The sequence below is a fragment of the Artemia sp. Qi Xiang Cuo genome, chromosome 2 (assembly GCF_049724085.1).
Source record: "Artemia sp. Qi Xiang Cuo chromosome 2, ASM4972408v1, whole genome shotgun sequence".
NCBI lineage: Eukaryota > Metazoa > Arthropoda > Branchiopoda > Anostraca > Artemiidae > Artemia > Artemia sp. Qi Xiang Cuo.
Genome location: NC_142795.1, coordinates 25,518,851 through 25,537,168, shown reverse-complemented (window position 1 = coordinate 25,537,168; position 18,318 = coordinate 25,518,851). Strand labels below are relative to the sequence as shown.

General features: G+C 34.2%; 1 protein-coding gene across 1 annotated transcript in view; it reads right to left on the bottom strand.

The window, feature by feature from the left end:
- The window catches only part of Srp72 (signal recognition particle 72), an 87,330-nt gene that overhangs the window by 35,850 nt on the left and 33,162 nt on the right, over positions 1-18,318 (bottom strand). Inside the window, exons 3-7 of the mRNA XM_089099950.1 lie at positions 16,046-16,160; positions 13,665-13,802; positions 11,043-11,160; positions 5,955-6,151; positions 3,857-4,127 (exon numbers count right to left, since the gene is read on the bottom strand). Coding sequence (XP_088956076.1) covers positions 3,857-4,127; positions 5,955-6,151; positions 11,043-11,160; positions 13,665-13,802; positions 16,046-16,160 — 839 coding nt within the window. The remainder of the gene's footprint in view (positions 1-3,856; positions 4,128-5,954; positions 6,152-11,042; positions 11,161-13,664; positions 13,803-16,045; positions 16,161-18,318) is intronic.

Here is an 18,318-nt window from a genome sequence, read left to right as displayed (position 1 = left end):
CAGAAACCAAAATAGCGAGAGTTTGCAATCAAATATCATCTTCTGAGTATTTATATTAATTCATACGCGAAAAAAATGACATGAATTTTTGCATATGCATATTTCCAAAATTATTGCAATATTATGCCTGCTTTAAAAGATTGACAAGACATAGTGGTTCGGCCAATCTTTTCAATTCCTAGTGGGCCACATACAGTCGAGGGTGCATCCACGGCTTCTGTTCGAGAAGGGGGGGGGGATTACAAAACTTCAGAAAACACATCAAAAATTTGTTTACACTATTTTTTTATGTTGTTACGATTCAGACAAAAATTTCGGGAGGGGGGGGGGGAGTAGAACCCCACACCCCCCTCACCTGCTGGTAATCATCATATTGAAAGAATGCACATATTAGGACGGTACATGAAAAATTCTTTATTTGAGTGTCTAATATAATTGTATTGAAAGAATACGTGTAATAGGAGGGCCTCAGAGGCAACGCTATAGTAAAGAGCCATAAGGCTTCATAGTTTTTTGGTTCGTTTTTCCAGAGGCACTTTATATGGAAGGGGTGGTCGTATAAACTTTGGAGTGGGGCTCATTCGATGGGAAATTGGAAGTTCTAGTACCATTTTTAAGAGTAAAAAGTGATCAGAGGGCAACAAGCTCCCCTCCTCCCTCCCACACACACACACACCCTCTTTTCCCAAATGTAACCGATCAAAACTTTTAGATAGCCATTTTGTTCGAAATAGTACAAAAGTAAAATAGGTATGCCTCCAGGGTTGACCAAACCCCCCACAGCCCCGAGGCAAGGTTGTAAGTTATGCAATGCAAGTTGTACGTTGTTAAAATATACGGTTTTTTATGGAAGGAGCGTTCGTAAAAACTTTGGAGGAGGCTCAATCGATTTTAAGCCGAAATTTCTAGTTCCCTTTTTAATAGTCGAAAGCGGTCGGAGGGCCCCTCTCCCACAAACTTTTTCCTCAATTGCTTTTGATCAAAGCTTTAAGATAGCCATTTTTTTCAAAATAGTCCAAAGGGAAAATAACTATGTTTTCGGGTTTGCAACCACCCAAACCCCCTGGGATGGGGCTGTAAGTTATGCAAGTTGCTCATTAGTAATATACAAGGTTTTTATGGAAAGAGTGGTCGTATAAATCTGGGAGGAGGCTCATTCGATTGGAAATCAGAAGTCCTAGGGTCCATCTTAAGTGTAAAAAGTGATAGGAGGGCAACAAGTCATCCCCACGCCCTATTTCGACAAATGCATTCCATCAAAATTTTGACATAACAATTTTATTCCATATTTGTCCGAAGGTCAAATAAATATGCATCCGGGGTTGACAAAACCCCCCAAATCCCGGGGGCGACGGCTGTATGTAATGCATGTTGCCAATAACATATTAAGTTGTTAACATAACAAGGATTTTTAGTGAAAAAGAGAGAAGCCTATGTTTAATCCTAGTCTCCACAAAGGCTTAGGATATTAAGCTGAAACTTTAAGAAAATTTTGAAAGTGATGCCAAACACAATCAAAACACACTATGTGATTGCTGGTTGTCAAAAGAAAATATCAGTAATATCTAAAGAAGAACTGAGGGTAATCCCGAAAAAAAAACTTCTTTTTCGGGATTTTTTTTTTCATTGATCTGAAAAAAAGGCTCAAGTAACTAATTAAAAATAACAAAGCTACGTGCAAACTTATAAGAATTAGTTGAAGCACCGAAGGAAACTATAATGTATAAATATACGGTGGCAGTGATAGGAAATATAATGTGTAGTGGCAAAAATAATCGAAATATTTTTAAATTAGTTGAAGCACCAAAGGAAACTACAAGGTATAAATGTATAGTGGATGAAATGGATATGAACGTGGAGTAAACGGTAGAGGATGAGTCAACCAATTATTAACTCTTAGGTTAATAATGGAGAAGTGCCTGAGTTATCAAACACCTTTAGTCCTCAGTTTTATAGATAATGAGCAAACGTTCGATTATGTTGATTGAAGAGCTTAACCTTACATAGTATACCAGACAAATACATTAAAGTGATTAGTGCTATGAATGAGAATAACACTGTTGCGGTTAAGATAGAAAATGAGGTTAGCAGCTGGCTTTGCATTAAATCAGGAGTTAAACAGGGTTGCGTTCTATCCCTCTTTATATGGATCATTTCGATGGACTTTGTCTTAAGGAGCACAGGAAAGGCAATGGGAGAGCACGAAATCAAATGGGGAGGAAAAACTTTCCTGGACTTGGATTATACTGATGATTTAATCAACGTAGATGAAAGTGTGAGCAAAATGAATAAACTTTTAGAGTTTTTGCGAGTTGAGGTTGCTAGAATAGGTTTGAAAATTATTGTTAAGAAGACTTAGTTGCTAAGGCTAGGAATAAGTGAAGATGAAAAGGTGACGTTGGGTGACGAAAAGATTGATCAGGTGGACAGATTCACTTACATCAGTAGTATTATTAGTAAAGACGGTGGGAGCAGTGAAAATGTTAAAAGTAGAATAGCCAAGGCTCAGGGTGTTTTTCACAGTTGAAAAAAGTTAGGAACAGTAGGAAGACAAGTCTCCAAACCAAGATTAGAATATTGGAAGCTACAGTGATGACAGTGGTCAAATTTGGTTCTAAAGCATGGGCGCTCCGAAAAGCGGATGAAGATTTCCTAGATGTTTTCCAGAGAAGTTGCCTACGGATTGTTCTGGGTACCCAGCTGACTGACCGTAAGCTGTACGAAAAGTGTAGTTCCAACCCACTTTCTAGGGCTATAATGAGAGAAAGGTTGAGATGGATAGGGCACGTTCTGCGGATGAAGGATGACAGATTACCGAAGATTGTCCTTGTCGGCCAACCGTCTAGGGCTACCGCAGTTGGGGTGGGAGAACGTCATAAAGAAAGATTTAAGGGAAATGGAAAAGCCCTGAGAAAGTGTAAAGAGAGAGGCTTTGAATAGATTGGGATTGAGCAGGAGCGTGCGCAGCTGTGTAGGCCTTAAGCGGCTTTGTGCTGCGATGAGTTGTTAGTAGTAGTAGCAGTAGCATACTGTCAGTGATAGAAAATCTAACGGGTAGCAGCAGAAATAATCGAAATATTTTGCTTGAATTGCCTTCTTTATTAAAATGATTTAGCAATAATTCGGTTCTCCTGGACAACCCGACCAACTTCATTAATTCCCAAAAATTTTTGATGAAAAATGAATACTTTGAATGGGAGGGGGGGGGGGTACAAAAGGATTTTTTCTTGGGGGGAGGGGGGCTTACAAAAAAAATTAAAAATACATCAACAATTTGTTCCGTGTTCATTTTTGTTATGTTTAACGTGTTCTAAGACCCTACCCCCCTGGATATGGCCTTGATACCATGTTTTTCTAAAAAAAAAACTTCTCATGCGCCTACTTAGTAGTAAACATGCATAAATAAATTCAAAATACAAACATTAAAATAGTTCTTAAAACAATAATAAATTTATCTTCTATGAACAACATATTTGAAAAAAAATACTAAAACCAAAACTGTGGGGCGTGTAAGTGAACACTCTCCCCCCCCTTAAACCATTGGATTCTTTGAAAAGTAATTCCCCCTAAAATATTTGAATTTCAAATCCTTAAAAAATAAACTTTATATAATGATCAATTATGTCAAATCTAAATCTCAATGGACACACGGCTCTCTTCACAAGGGATAACAGCTCCTGAAAACCCAAAGACATTAAACCCAATTTTAACTCTTCTTTCAACTGATTCCCTCTCATCAATCTTAATTTTTAGCATTAAATGAAACTAAATTACCGATAAAACGAATCATGAATTTATCGTCTTTTGATTTTAAAAGAACTGAGAATAATAGAAAAACTATCAACATGGCACTTACTCTAGCGTTAGTTAGTAGAAAGATACAATTGTTCTTAGCGATAATTTCCCTCTGTTTAGAGTTCAACTTAAACTCAAGACCATCAGATGTAGCCGACTTCAACTTTTTCTTCGTATCAAAGACATTCTGCTCTTTGTTGAATACAGCTAAGTTGTTTGAGGCAATAGCAATCAAACCTATATCAGATGGCTTGCATTTCAAAGCCAAGCTATAAAGGCTCTGGGCTTCCTTCTGTTGACCAAGGACTTGCAACACATATCCAAGTTGAACTCTAGAAAAAAATTTCTTACTTTTTATACTTAATATATACTTAACTTTATTATTTTTTACACCTTTATACTTTTTATACTTACTATTAAAATTGATGAATTCGTAGGGGTCTGCAACTCCCGGAAAAATCACTAATTTGAAAATAATCATGCAATATTACGCATGATTAATATTACTCTAATCATGTAATTGAAACGTCGCCAAAGAAACTACAAAGGGACCTGAAGCGCCAGTATGTTTCCGATCCTCACAAGAGAGTATGCGTATTTTTTCATTTTTTAAGTAACAAGCCTAAAAGCAAGCAACTATTTCCAATTTTAAAGATTGTGAACAGTCAATAGGTATCATTAAAAGGTGACAAATTCTTTAAGTAAATTAGTAAGTACAGCTTAACCTGTTTTGTCTCATGGCTGGAGATCAAACTGAAACTTCCAAAAGAAATTTGTTCGGGCTTTTTTTAGGGGGGAAGGGGGTGGAAGGATTTAGCATTTTAATGTCAGGAGGAAGGTGGCAAAATCTTTTTTCTCTGGTCATAACAGAGTATCCGCTACTTTTTTTCTTTTGTATGCCTCTCTTTTGACACGCTCTTTGGCTAGTTTCGCAATAGAAAATAAGTCTCTCATTCTTCTCACCGCTCCCTATCCCTTGGGTGAGTAGGTATAATTATTTACAATATTTCATTTCGGTAAAGAAAAAAAAATGGCTTTAATTTAGTCAATCTTATGGTTACAATACTATTTTATTAGATCCAAATTTTATTTAGATCAGCGGCAGTCATAAAAACAACTCCTAAATAGTTCTTCTAATAATGTTAGAAATAAAGAGCTGCTGACCGAATGTTACTTATGTTCACGTCTCTTAATTCAAAACCATTTTGCAGTGAATTTATTGCTAAAAGATAAACTTGGCTTGGATTCTCAGCCACCTCAACTATTTTTTCCAAAAGCCCTACTTTACCTTGTTTATATCCTCTTTTACCTAGTAGATAAAACCCTACTTTACCTTGTAGATAATCCCTACTTTACCTTGTAGATAAGCCCTACTTCACCTTGTAGATATACCCTACTTTACCTTGTAGATATCCTTACTGATAGGTGTACTTCTTCTGTTAGAGAATCATTCAATTAATTTTGCTTATCTTTCGGCATCTCTTTTAAAAACTATCCAACAATAGAAGCATTTCTAATGTTTTTAATGGCTTTACATCCAGAAGCTTTTATCAACGGAAATAGAAAAAAAGAAACAAATATACTAAATTAAATAAACGCCCATAAAGGAAAGGAGGAAACAAAAGAATAAAACACAAATAATAAAAACTCACATCCAATATGATAATCATCATCACTGCATTAAGGCATCAAAACAGGATAAATTATATTATCTGTCTGACAAATGGAATAGCATAACACAAACACGGCAAGGAAACAATGAAATAGGCCACAATTGGTTATCTGACAGATACAAATTTGACAAAATGAAAGTCTATTTATTTAAACAGAATTTACACATGCCCTAAATTTAATATAAATAAGAAACTATTCAAAGTAAACAATAATTATATATAAAACTGCTCTGAAAAAAAATATGAAACATTACATCATAATTCTATCCGGAAGTTCTTCTTTATTTTGATAGTCTTGAAGAGAAAAACCGCATGGACATAAGTTTTTAATGTTTGCGTTTTTGGTTTAATTTACTCTAGTCTTGTTATTATTAAACTATTTGCCTACTGATTTTTTTTTCATATATCCATACCATTGCTGGCAGCTCTGTCCATGTGTCCTATAGGCATTCATAGCTAGGATAATAAATCAGCGCTTTTGCATACCTTATTATACCAAGTTCCTCCTCTATCTCCTCTTCTGGCGTATCTTCTTCAGAAAGTGATGAACGGCAGAATCGTTCCGCATTACGAAGCTGCTTTTCGGCTTCTTTAAGCTTTCCTTCGCCAATAAGCTTACATGCAGCGTTATAACATAATTCAAACGTGTCTTCTTGCAGCTCATGATCACTGTCTGTTTTCGTCTAAAGAATATAGGGTAAAAAAGTTATATAGAAATTTCCTCAACTTTATTTTTGGCAAACATTGAATCATCTACTTAAAAGCCACACCCATGAGAATCTATGATTATTGAGCCTGAGCCGTGAGTACTTATGCGTCACTGAAGTCCAATTCACATGCATGCGTAGCTACACGTAAAGGTCTACATTTGATTATTTGCGACCAATGACAATTTATTTACTCTTTTCTGATGAGCCCTGATTGCTCCATAAGCATAGAAGTGAACGGAGCCCAATGAAAACTAACAAAATCCAACTACAGTCTTCTATGGGTGAAAACTCTTGCAGTAAGCAAATCGACGAAAAATCTACATTTTAGTGAATTCGGTAAGTAATTGACAAGAGCAAAAAAAAAACAGTCAGAGTCTACATAATCACCCAACTTACTAGCTGTATTTCAAAGTTGTCAGTAGCTCAACTTGAACAAATATCGAGTCAAACACATAGCCCAAATATCTAGTTTCATGTCCTATTAAAGGGAAAACAGTAATCAACAACTTAAGCACTCAACTGCTGAAGTTGAACAACTTAATTAACTTAGGCACTCAACTGCTTAAGCTAAACAACTTAAGCAGTCAACAACTTAAGCACTCCTGCTTCCTCGGCTGGAGCAGATCAAGCCTCTAGCCATTTACTGCTCAAACTTCAACTGAAGCGATAATGCCAATATCCAACAACTTAAGCAGTCAAGCTTCTTGATTTTTGTTTTTTTATATTTCAAATTTATTTCAATTTTTAATAACCGATACCAGCATGCATAAAAGCTTCAAATGTCAAATACTGTCGCTGTGCTTGTAGTTCTGCTTGGAAGATTTTCATTTAAAGCTTTAACAATACCTCCTTTTTAAGCCGTTTTTAATTTGATTTCTAGCAAATTACACCATTATGAAGGAAATTGGAGCACTGATGAATAGTGAAAAATTTGGAGTCTTACTATTGGGGGTGTTAGCCCCACAGACCATCCCAGGGATACACCACTGACGGCAACTCTGATTGAATTCTGTTTCCGGCTTTGACTATACAATTAGCTCCGCTATTACATATTTTTCTGCCAATCGGTTTTACTAATACCTCCTTTTTAAGAAAATATTCTTCCGTCATTCGATGTTTTACCTTTTGATCCACAAATTTATTTTTGACAGATATTTTTGAAATTGTTCAGAAAGCCTCATTCCTGAAATAGAAACGAAGGAAGCTTTACTATTTAATTCATATATTTTAATTTAATATTTAATTAAATGAATATTTTAATTAATAATTAAATTCAAGAAATTTCTGAACCAAACAGTAATTGTATCTTACACATCTCGACTACACGTCTTAACTGGATGACTACAATGATGATCATGGCACTTCCTATTTAATTTCCCACCTTACAGCCCACCACAGAAAAACACAACTGTTCTAAATCAAAACACAGTCAGTACATTTTTTCACAAATGATGTTCATTTCCAAAGCAAGTATACAAGAATTATCAAGTCGCCAAATTCAAATATAAGGGAGAAATTGGAATTTCAGGATTGCCAAACAAAACATGTAGAATACAGGTCCCACAAATGATTTCCAGTTCCAGTACATATTGTGTTGAAGGTTTTCTGATGTTGACAGCACATATGAGGCTAATATCAAAACACAGAACCTCCTAAGCAAGAAACATACAAACTGTTCAATTGCTGCCAAGATTGTTACAATGAATTTTTACACTATAAAAGCTACGTAATTTGTTGGTTCTAAGACACCCATAATATGTATTTATTACAACTTAAGAGTGAAACATATAATTAGTGACTTCAGAAATCCACAGAAACGAATGTTGGTAGAAATCAACCATCCTTTGTGAATTGACTTACTGTGTTTTGCCTTCAAACAGGGTCGTCATTTCAGAATTTTCAAAAGCGACATCAAAAAAGAAAATTTTATCTTTGGTGAAAGTCAAAAATTACTTTATGGTTTTGAATCGTGTCGAGTTGTCTGATGAGAATTTGTGGACGGAGAGTTGTTTGGTCACTGGTGGTCAGAGTCCTGACCACTCTGTTTTTCTTTAGGAATCCACTGTTAAGAATATCGACTCATTTTCTATGTAAATCAACTGCCAAGCTAAGCAAAATTATTGAAACATGTAGGCAAAAGATAAGTTTGTTTTACAATGCAACTGCTTTCTCAAAAATGCACCAATCTCAATCTCAAAAAGGTCAGAAACATTATCGCCGTTCAGACAATCAAAGATGGCTTCCTCAACCTCCAATGAAGTAAACATCCCAGATTTTTCACTGATTTTTACTTTATCAGATTTTTCCAGATTTCAGATATCTTTTCAGATTTTTTACTTTATCAACGAGGAATCTTTTTTACTCTTTTGCCCGATTAAAAAGGCGTCATTTGATCATTACATAAAGCAATAACAAAAACACAATATACTTATATTTTATCTTTATCCTGATTTGTGGTAGAACAAAAAATTATGTTGCTTTTTAAAATTTGACCAAAAGCTTATCGAAATATTTGCGATGAAAAATTTAAAGATTTTCAGAGCGGTTAGATTCCATTGCATTTTTAAACATAGAAAGTCAATGTAACGAGAAGACATAAAAAATAGCCAGTAAAAGAAGACAAGGCAAACACCACTGAAGATTATACAAAAGCAAACCACATGAGAGAAAAATAAATAAGCAAGACTACAGTGGCGGTTGCGGCCTCTCTTGTGCCCGCGGCAAAATCTTGATTAGCACCCTCCCCCTGTCTCCCACAAAATTTTTGGGCCAAAATTTTAACAGAATTTTATTTTTTAACAAAATTATTTTCAATCAATTAATTCACAATTTATTACTTAAACTAATAAGTTATTTAATTTTTTAATTATTATCATTTAATTTATTAATTAAGAATTTATTAACCATTTTCATTTATTAGCAGCGCCCTCTACTTTGTTTTAATAAAAATAAATTTTCAAAACTGACAAAATAATTATAACCATTCGATCATTCATTGAAATTTTGCGCCTCTAAAATTTCTACATCCGGGGCAAGTGCCCCCCTCTAACCCTCTTCTAAAATTACCGCTACTAGACTAGTGGTGACTTAGAGTAGATAATCGCACCTTGGACGCGATCACATTCTTAGCGAGAGTGCAACCACCTCAAACTGTTTTCGTCTTTCTATTATATTCATTAAGCAAGTTTTTTTTTTGGATAAACTGAATACACGCCACATTTTATCATTTTTAATCTGCCTCCACCTTCTACCCTTCCCCATAGTTCCCCCCTATAGAGTCTGGAAAAAACAATTTTGGCATTGTCTTTTTTTTCTCTTTGGGTATTTTCATTGGAAAAACTGAAATACACCAAAGTTGCCCCACACTCATAAATTTTGGAAACTACATTTAGATTAGAATTTTAAAATTATGATATAAACACAAAAATATTTTAATATTCGGACTCTAGCAAAATTAATTTTACAGCAGCATTAGCAAAATGGGAGCGGTCAAATCTTGTCCGTCCACATTTATGGCAGAGACTTATTCAAAAGCAGGCACGCTCAGTTATTCGTTAAGCATAATCAAAGTGGTTTCGTTTATTAAAAATTTTTGAGGTAAAAAATATGCCATATAATAATATTAAAGGATATAAAATTAAGGAGCATTTATACCATTGCCAATTCGTTTTCTTTGTCTTCCTGCATGGATTTGATTAAATATTGAAGAGCATATCCTCGGAGAAGCGTTTATTTGTCTTGCCATGGGAGACCATAGAAACTATTACGCCCAAAACAAAAGACTTATTTCGAACTATTTTTTGAATTAGTTAGAAAGCGACAAAGAGTCTTTATTGGATCTTCGTTTGTCGTATTTTCAAATCAGGGAGGAGACTGATTTTACTAAGGAGGGGGAATATTTTAGTACCTCTAGCTCAAAACTACACAGCCACTATTAAGCAACTTTATATGTAACAGACCGAACTGAAGCCACGCTGTTCAGCTAAATATTGCAGTTCTTTACAAATGTCTCTTGTTTAAACTTTTCGAAAAACAAACTGTTCCCGAAACTGTTTCACTCATCTCCTAAAAACTATAAAACGCAGATATACCCTTTATGTTTGCACATGAGCATATCATGGATAAATATCAACTTTAAAGTTCATGTATATACTCAGAGGATATAACTGTTATCCTCTGTGGATAACAGTTATATTGAGCAAATTTCTATATTAAGACCCGAAAATAATTTTCTTTTTTTGCTTTACTCTTTAGAGTTTATTATATATACATACAATTTTAAAATCATTTGGCAAAATTATGTTTGAAATAATTGCAAGACGAAAAAATCAAAATTTATCATGGATTTTTTTTTCAAATGGCAAAATTTGATACTTTTAATAGAAAAGCAACAATGAGGACTTAGTCAGCTCAACCTTTTAGTACATTTTTTTTTTCTTAGTCAGCAACGATTTTTAAACATATTGATCACTGATCAGTGGCAGCCCAGCGACTACACAGGGCTACAACTGTTGCACCATTTTTCTGAAAGCACCACTTCTGCTGAAAGATTAGTTTCTGGAAATAGTCTGATGCCCAGACCTCCTCAGTAGGGTTTTATAACCTAAGCCTCCATAGCACCGAGGTACTGTAATAACGCTCAATTAATATTGCAAAAACTCTTGTAAGATTTTGCAATCTTAATGAGCAAAATTACAAATTTTTCTCATACCACAGCCCACCTGCAAAAGAAGAAAACAACCATGCCCAGAGTTTGAATCCTATTTTGGTCAGGATACAAATATTTCCATGAGTGTCACGTGTCTTCTAAAAGTGTGACTAGTAATCTTTAGAATTCCTAATTTGTCCAATTAATCTAACTTACATCTCCATCTATTTTCAGGCAAGCAAGAGCAGCCGAATAATTAGTGTTTCTTTCAGCTTCGTAATCGTCACTTGTATTCTTAATAATGTCGCCATAAAGGTTGAAACATTCATCATACCTGAAAAATATAGTCTAAATAGATATTAAGTCGAAGAAGATCTCAACGGTTGTTGTATTTTGGGTGGGTGGGGGGGGGGGAATATTACCATCTAAATATGCATACATCTATGTTGGAAATCCAAATCCTATCTTGAAATCCAAATCTGCTGGAGAACACTCTGATATCCCCTTCGACCTTGAATTTTTAGCCGTGTTCATAAGGGGAAGATAAAAGAAATAAATAAATATGTATACATACAAGTTGTAAATAAATTTGACTAAATTGAAATGAAAAATTCTTCTCTATGGCAAAATTTTTTGAAAGCAAACACGACAAATAGCAAAATCAAAAGGGAACAATGAAAGAAAGGGATTTTCTTTCAGTTCCAGTTTAATCCGCAGCATGGCTTAAAGGACTACGCCCAACCTTCAAGAACAGAAGACTAGGAGGGAGGGGAGAGGGTGGTATTTGGGTGTAAGAGCACTCCCAACAATTCGGTAGATTACTCAATCGAGGTATTAACTAATGCAAGGAGACGCTACCCAGCCGAGATCAATATCCAGATAAGTACTTTTTAACAACAACAATTTTAACTAGAGTTGCTCCTGCTATTGGAAACATACTTGCTTTTCTCCCCTAGTTTCTCGCTAAATGTTTCAAATCTTAATCATTTCAAGTCACACGGTTTAAATGATTCATTGTTGTTTTGTTTTTTTTTTGTAATTACCTCCCTGGGCCAGGAGCGCGTAATTTCCATACCTTTATTGATGTTTGTGTTATGTTTTTATTCGAATAATAAATTGAATTGAATTAGAAGAAACAAATTTACTTCGTTCTATGGAGGAATTCTTCAAGAGGAGGTATCATAACTCCCCACCCTCTGTTTGAGAGAACCCACCTCCCATGACTCCTTAATTTCTAGTACTTAATGAGTTTGAACGTTCTAAATTTTATCTTTTAATAAAACTAATTATCATACATAGGTAAAAGGGTGTGGACGGGGATGGCCCCTTCATCAAAAGAAGCACCCGATAGCTCTTTCCTCGTGCAAAATTTCAGTATAAATCACTTAGGTTGCATGAAAATAGATTACTTTGTCCTAAAAATCCTTTTTTTTTGCATCAGATAATGTATTTTATTTAACGTCAAATGTATTTTAATTTGAGTAAAAAATTCAAAAAAAAACTTATTTTTTACTTTGATATTTCAAATTACACAGGGTGCGACGGAGGGTAGCATCCTTTTGATTGAAACAAATAAGTTAATAAAGACTAATAAGAACAGTCTAGGACACTGTGAAAGTACTCCTATTTCCCCTAATTGGTCCGACAAGTCATACATTGCTTTTTTGTTGAACTGTTTTAAACTAGCGTGTATACAAATATCATTTCACTATTGAAACTCAACATTTTCTCATAAAAGATTAATAAATAAATCATAATTTTACTGAGAATAAAAAATCCCCTACTTTATGGGTCAATCCTGCTTACACCTCACAATAGACATTACAATACTGAATGAATGCAAAAGCCCATAGTAAATATATCAGAAGACTAATAGGGCGTTCGAGCATTTCAAGATTACTCATCCGACAAGCCCGATTACTTATCCTTAGCGTTTACAAAACGTAAATGACGTAAGAGGTTAGTAGGATAGCTACTTGAAACGGTCTGGGTTAGTTGTCAGATAAGTCACACCTGCTAATTCTGGAAAATGCAGGATAACTGAGGATAAGCGACGTCATATTTAAAAAAAATCAATCTTTTCAAAAATGAAAAAAAATATTTGAAATTATATACAGAGAACCAAAAGGGACAGCAATGATGAAATGCAACACGCCTTCAAAGATTTTTTAAATAAGCTATGTTTAAAGTGGATTACACGTGATTAAAGTTATTATTCGCCTAGTTGCTTATAGCGTTTCGGTTGACAGTTTGTCAGATGAGCATTTCTTCTTCCGTTTTACGGATTACATCCGGGGAAGTTATTATTAAGCGGATAAGTCAGATAAAGGATGCTCGAACGCATTATAAGAGACAAATATTCATTGATATTCCAGCAAATTTGACAGATGTGAGGGTAAAAAAACGAATCTACTTGCAAATTAAAATCGTGATTGAAAACTAATTAGTACACTAGAATAGGCACTTCGCATCAGTCCAGTTATTCTACCAAACAATTAATAAAACAATAATCAAAAAATAAAACATAAAAATACTCTTTTCAATTTCTTTTCCCATGTTTTTTACACTATTTTGAAAAAATATGTTTTTTTTTGTTTTTTTTTTGCATTCGAAACCATGAAATGAAATATTACTCCTAATATCTTGATGTGAAGAATCAGAATTTTTTGAAAAGAAAACAGATTACAAAAAAAGTTCTTATTAATAACTAATTAAAAAAAAAAATCCAACACTGGACAAAATGACAAAGAAAAGAACACGAAAAAGGGGCCTCGGAAATACACAAAATAGTCCTATAATAATAACAATAATAAAGCTATTATAGAAAAAATAACTCACTTCTCAAGGCGGTAAAAAACTTGTGCTTTCAGCTCCTTAACTCTTAGTTCTTGCGCAGAAAGCCCTTGCAAAGCTGCTAGAGATTCAGAAAACTTGTTGACACGATAAAGACAATAGGCTTTTTCGAAGGTAATATTCCTGCAAATATCAACAAAAATAAATGGCTTAATCAACATGCTGTACAAAAATAAATAAACAAACAATATCATAAAATATGTATCTTATTCAGCGAACAATAACAATAATGATATATATATATATACATATATATATATATATATATATATATATATATATATATATATATATATATATATATATATATATATATATATACATATATAAATATTCTCAAAAACTCCATTATATTCTTTTCTGAAAATTAGTATACAAACATTTTATAATTTTGAAAAAAACAATCAAGCACCATTAATCTATTTTTCATAAATTGGCTACTGACAGAAATTAGAAACCCAGTCACCAGAAACAGTAAAATCAACTTCAGGACTGACAATTAGACAAGGGTAGGAGAATAACGATCACGCGATTACTATTATTAAACGTTACGACATGGGTTAATCGGCTGGGTAATGTTTGGCATAAGAGACGTAAGTGTTTTATTCTTTCCCTCCAAAATCTCTATTTTACAGAGAAACTGAAACAAAATAAAAAATTTTTAGAAGGTCATTTCCTCGAGGGTATGATCACCCTCTTAGTTCGGTTAAAACAGTTTTGGTATTCTTTTTCTCGAAGTTATAACAAGAACAAGCAAAACAAACAAACAACAATAGGAAGGAAGTAAAATGTCAAAAATATACTATGTAATACACATGCAGAAGCAACAATATAAATTTCTAGTGACACTTTATGGAAAAAAAAAATCTGGTTTTTGGAAATTTTAGATTTCAGAGCTTTGGAAAGAAGGTCTTGCACCTGTTGTTTGAAATTAGTTCAGGAAAATAAAAATCTAGTACTTTTTTTGAAAACACAAGCTATTTTCCATAATAACTACGATTTCTGTGCATTCAAATTTAAAGAGCAACTCCTTACATAGGTGGCTTCCAAAGCGCATGCACCTGCCCTTTCCTCCACCTTCACCTCTCTTTGGCAGATTTTCCATAATGCCGTTGGTTTTAGTCAGGAGCTAGAGTATTCTAAAACCTGCGCCAAACTCATAAGACCTTAAACTGGTTCCTGAGATACAGAACGTACAACGTCATCTTGTTTCCAAATAAAATTGCGCAGCCATCCCTTTTTAATTTTACTCTGAACTGCAGCACTGATTAAGTTGTGTTATAAGCATGTTTACTATATTAACTCAATTGAGTTGTGCGATAATCTATGTAGCCCTAGCAGTTTTAATTCTAGTAGCAAGTCTCTGCGATGTGTTGTCAAGCTCCTTTAAGGAGCAGAGTATTCTTTTGTCTTATTTGACAAGTAAAAGTCCATTAGCCATGACAAACCCCAAGGTAACCCTGACCACACAACTAGCTTATTCAGAATATGGCCAATAATAACAAAAAAAAACTATATTCGTTGCAAGGTGTATAAGCATACACCATGCCTATAATTTTTATCAGGAAAACGTACCTTTCATTTTTCGATGTGATCCGGGTCCACGATCCTCTGAATTTTATAATATAATCTGCCCTCATTTTGAACAGACTCCAAGATTTTTGCACGTATACTAGTTGATATGCGCACTATATAAAGATTTTGTATAAAATTCATTTTTAAAATCACTCAACAAATACCACAGTTGCCACTTAAGCTTTAAACTTGCAAAATAATCTTTCCAAGCTAAATGCAACATATCTCCTAGAAAACACTGACACTAGGATATGTCTTAAGACCTAAGATTTCCTTTCTCGGAGAATCTGACCTTGGGTAATCATCCCTTTAAATAATGTCCCTGGCTCCTTATTCATGATTAAGAGTCTCATGTCCATTATTATCTCTGCTTTTAAATTAGACTATATTTTACTTTCCCTGTGCTATAAAAGCTAGTAAAGTGCCTGCTCCATGCACAGTGTCTGCTTAGAAACAAATTCAACTACTAATACCCTTTACCAGCAATTCCATAAAAGGTATTGTGGTTAAAATCTAAGAAAAATGTACTGGCAGATAGAGGAAGGGGGATAGAGGAAGTTAAGATTATGTATAAGCCCTAATAACTCTACATTTCCAAGAATGATTCTTTGATCAATCTTGGGGAGCCCCCATCCTGTCCCCGAGTATATAGCTATAAATTTCTAGCTGTTTTTTTTATAATTTCACAAGCTATTTATGCCTATAGGAGGTCAACAAGTTAACTTAGTCTGGCCTATTTACTCATTTTATTTGGCTCAGGCTAACAGTCTAATAAAAAATAAAAAACTTACTCTCCCCCTGAATATCCATCAATCAAAGCGAGCGCTTCTTGGAATCGAGAGTTTTGTATCAAACATACAATCTTGCACTTCAACGCTCGATCTTCATTCGGAAACTCTTTTAGAACTGGAACAGGATAGAGAAAATTTTAATCACTGTTAGAGCTAATACTTCAAACAATAACATTTGCGTTAATAAATTTGATCATAATAGTTACCAGTTGCAAATACAAAATAATATCATCATCATAATACCGTGGAATTTCGCTTAGACACAGTTTTATATGTTGCAACGACTAACATTTTTAAACTCCGAACAAATATGCACCATTATTAAAAGTGGGAACTTAAACTCTGTAGCAGAAGATTTAACATGCTATCTTCATGCACGAAACAACCCGTTCAAATTATACCCATCCTACCATTATCAACCACAGAGCTCTATGCTTAAATAAGTCGTGATTCACAAAGTTCTCTATCTTACAATACCTGATGATACAGTTACACATTAAATAGCACTACACTGCTAAACTCCTCCCATCAATTTCCTACACCTACGTTTTTACCTAGCTCCTATATTACAGAGCTATTTTCACCCTTCCCCCCCCCCGCATTCAGGTCTACACAACTTAACACTTCCAACTGAAGACTGAAGACCAGGGTTGCCAAATTGCACACTCTTCGTGTAAAATACACTTTTTTCATTACACTCTTTCACTCCACAGACCGGATTTTCACTCTTTCTGCCCGTTATGTTTCTTTGAAATTTTATGAAATGATGATAGAAAAAGTATTAGCGAAATAAAGAACTTCAAATTAAATTATTTAAGTGCAAACGATAGAACGTTTAGCCGGTATGATCTATATTATCTCTGCCTGGGCCCAAGGCATCTTTCTGGTATTTTCAACCATTTATGAAGAAGTAGATCAAAGTATAAATAACAAGTTAAAACGTCGTAGATTCAACATGCAATTTTATAGAAGGAAGTTAAAAGCTGTTGGGCACAACCATTCTTCTTGGAAATAGAAAAGTCAGTATCCACCATGCAGTAAGGCGACGGAGAAGTAACAACCAAAACAAACCTTTTCATAGTCTTCTCTCAAACTGATAAAATTCTGCAAAATACTTTACGCCTGTGTACCATTTTAATGCGCGAATGACCCATCTCTGCTTGAGTTAGCCATTTTTTCTGAAATGAAAATGTTATCTTACCAGCCAGGGGTCCCAAAAATTGCTTTGGATGGGACCGATACTATCAAGATGACATAAAAGGGTATATTCGAAAAATATGGGGTAGCCTAAAGTTGTAGTTCAGACACTTCTTGCTATCTTGGTAAGCAGTTGAGTTAGGTGACTGACACTTTCAGAAATGAATCCAGGGCCAAAAATATTGGAGCCAATTGAAAATGACAATGAAAAATGGGTAAATATTGAGCAGTTCATATTATTGACCTATGTATAAATTTAACATACCACTCAATGCCTTTTCTTATGCTCTTTCCGAAAATAATAATCGCTTTTGGCACAAATTCACTACTCACCCATATATACTAGTTCAGGGTATATACTTGCACATTGGAGGGGGGGGGGTAAATTTCAAACTTACCTCTAAAGTCAGAATTGCATCCTGAATCCAAATTTAACATTCATTTGCGTGAGAATGGCCTTCCTACTACTCAACAGGATGAATTGATTTCCTGATGTTTTTCGTGTAGAAAATAATCCTTTTTTTACATAGGAAGAGAGCGTAAACAAATATGTTATTGTTTTAACTTGACTGTTTTTTAGACTTGCATACTATCCATTGTGTGTCAGTTGTATTTTAGCCTTTATTGTTCAGTAAGGTGTTATGGAACTTAATGATTCCGCATTTTATCATTTAAACACTATACTTACAAGAGATTAAGATATTCCATTTCTTACTTATTTTGTAACTCGTTTGATTATTACTTTTAATTGTTAATTTATCTATATGAGTTAGAACCTACAAGTAATTTTGTATGCTATTTTGAAGGATGATAAATTCGTTTTGTTTCTGCTTCGTTAAAGAAGCTTCACTACTGAAAGTTATAAGCATTCATACACAGAGTATGCTTGCAGTTGTAAAAAGTGCAGTTGTTTACAACTACACTCCTTTTAGCTGTAAAAAGAGCTGGGAGTAAATTGTGATTTATTGTTGTTTATGCGCTGGGAACTATTATTTAAATTTGGTTTATTAACTTTATTATTTCTATGAAATTCTGTGTAGTTATTGATGGGCTCCGACTTCTCCTTGATTGACACT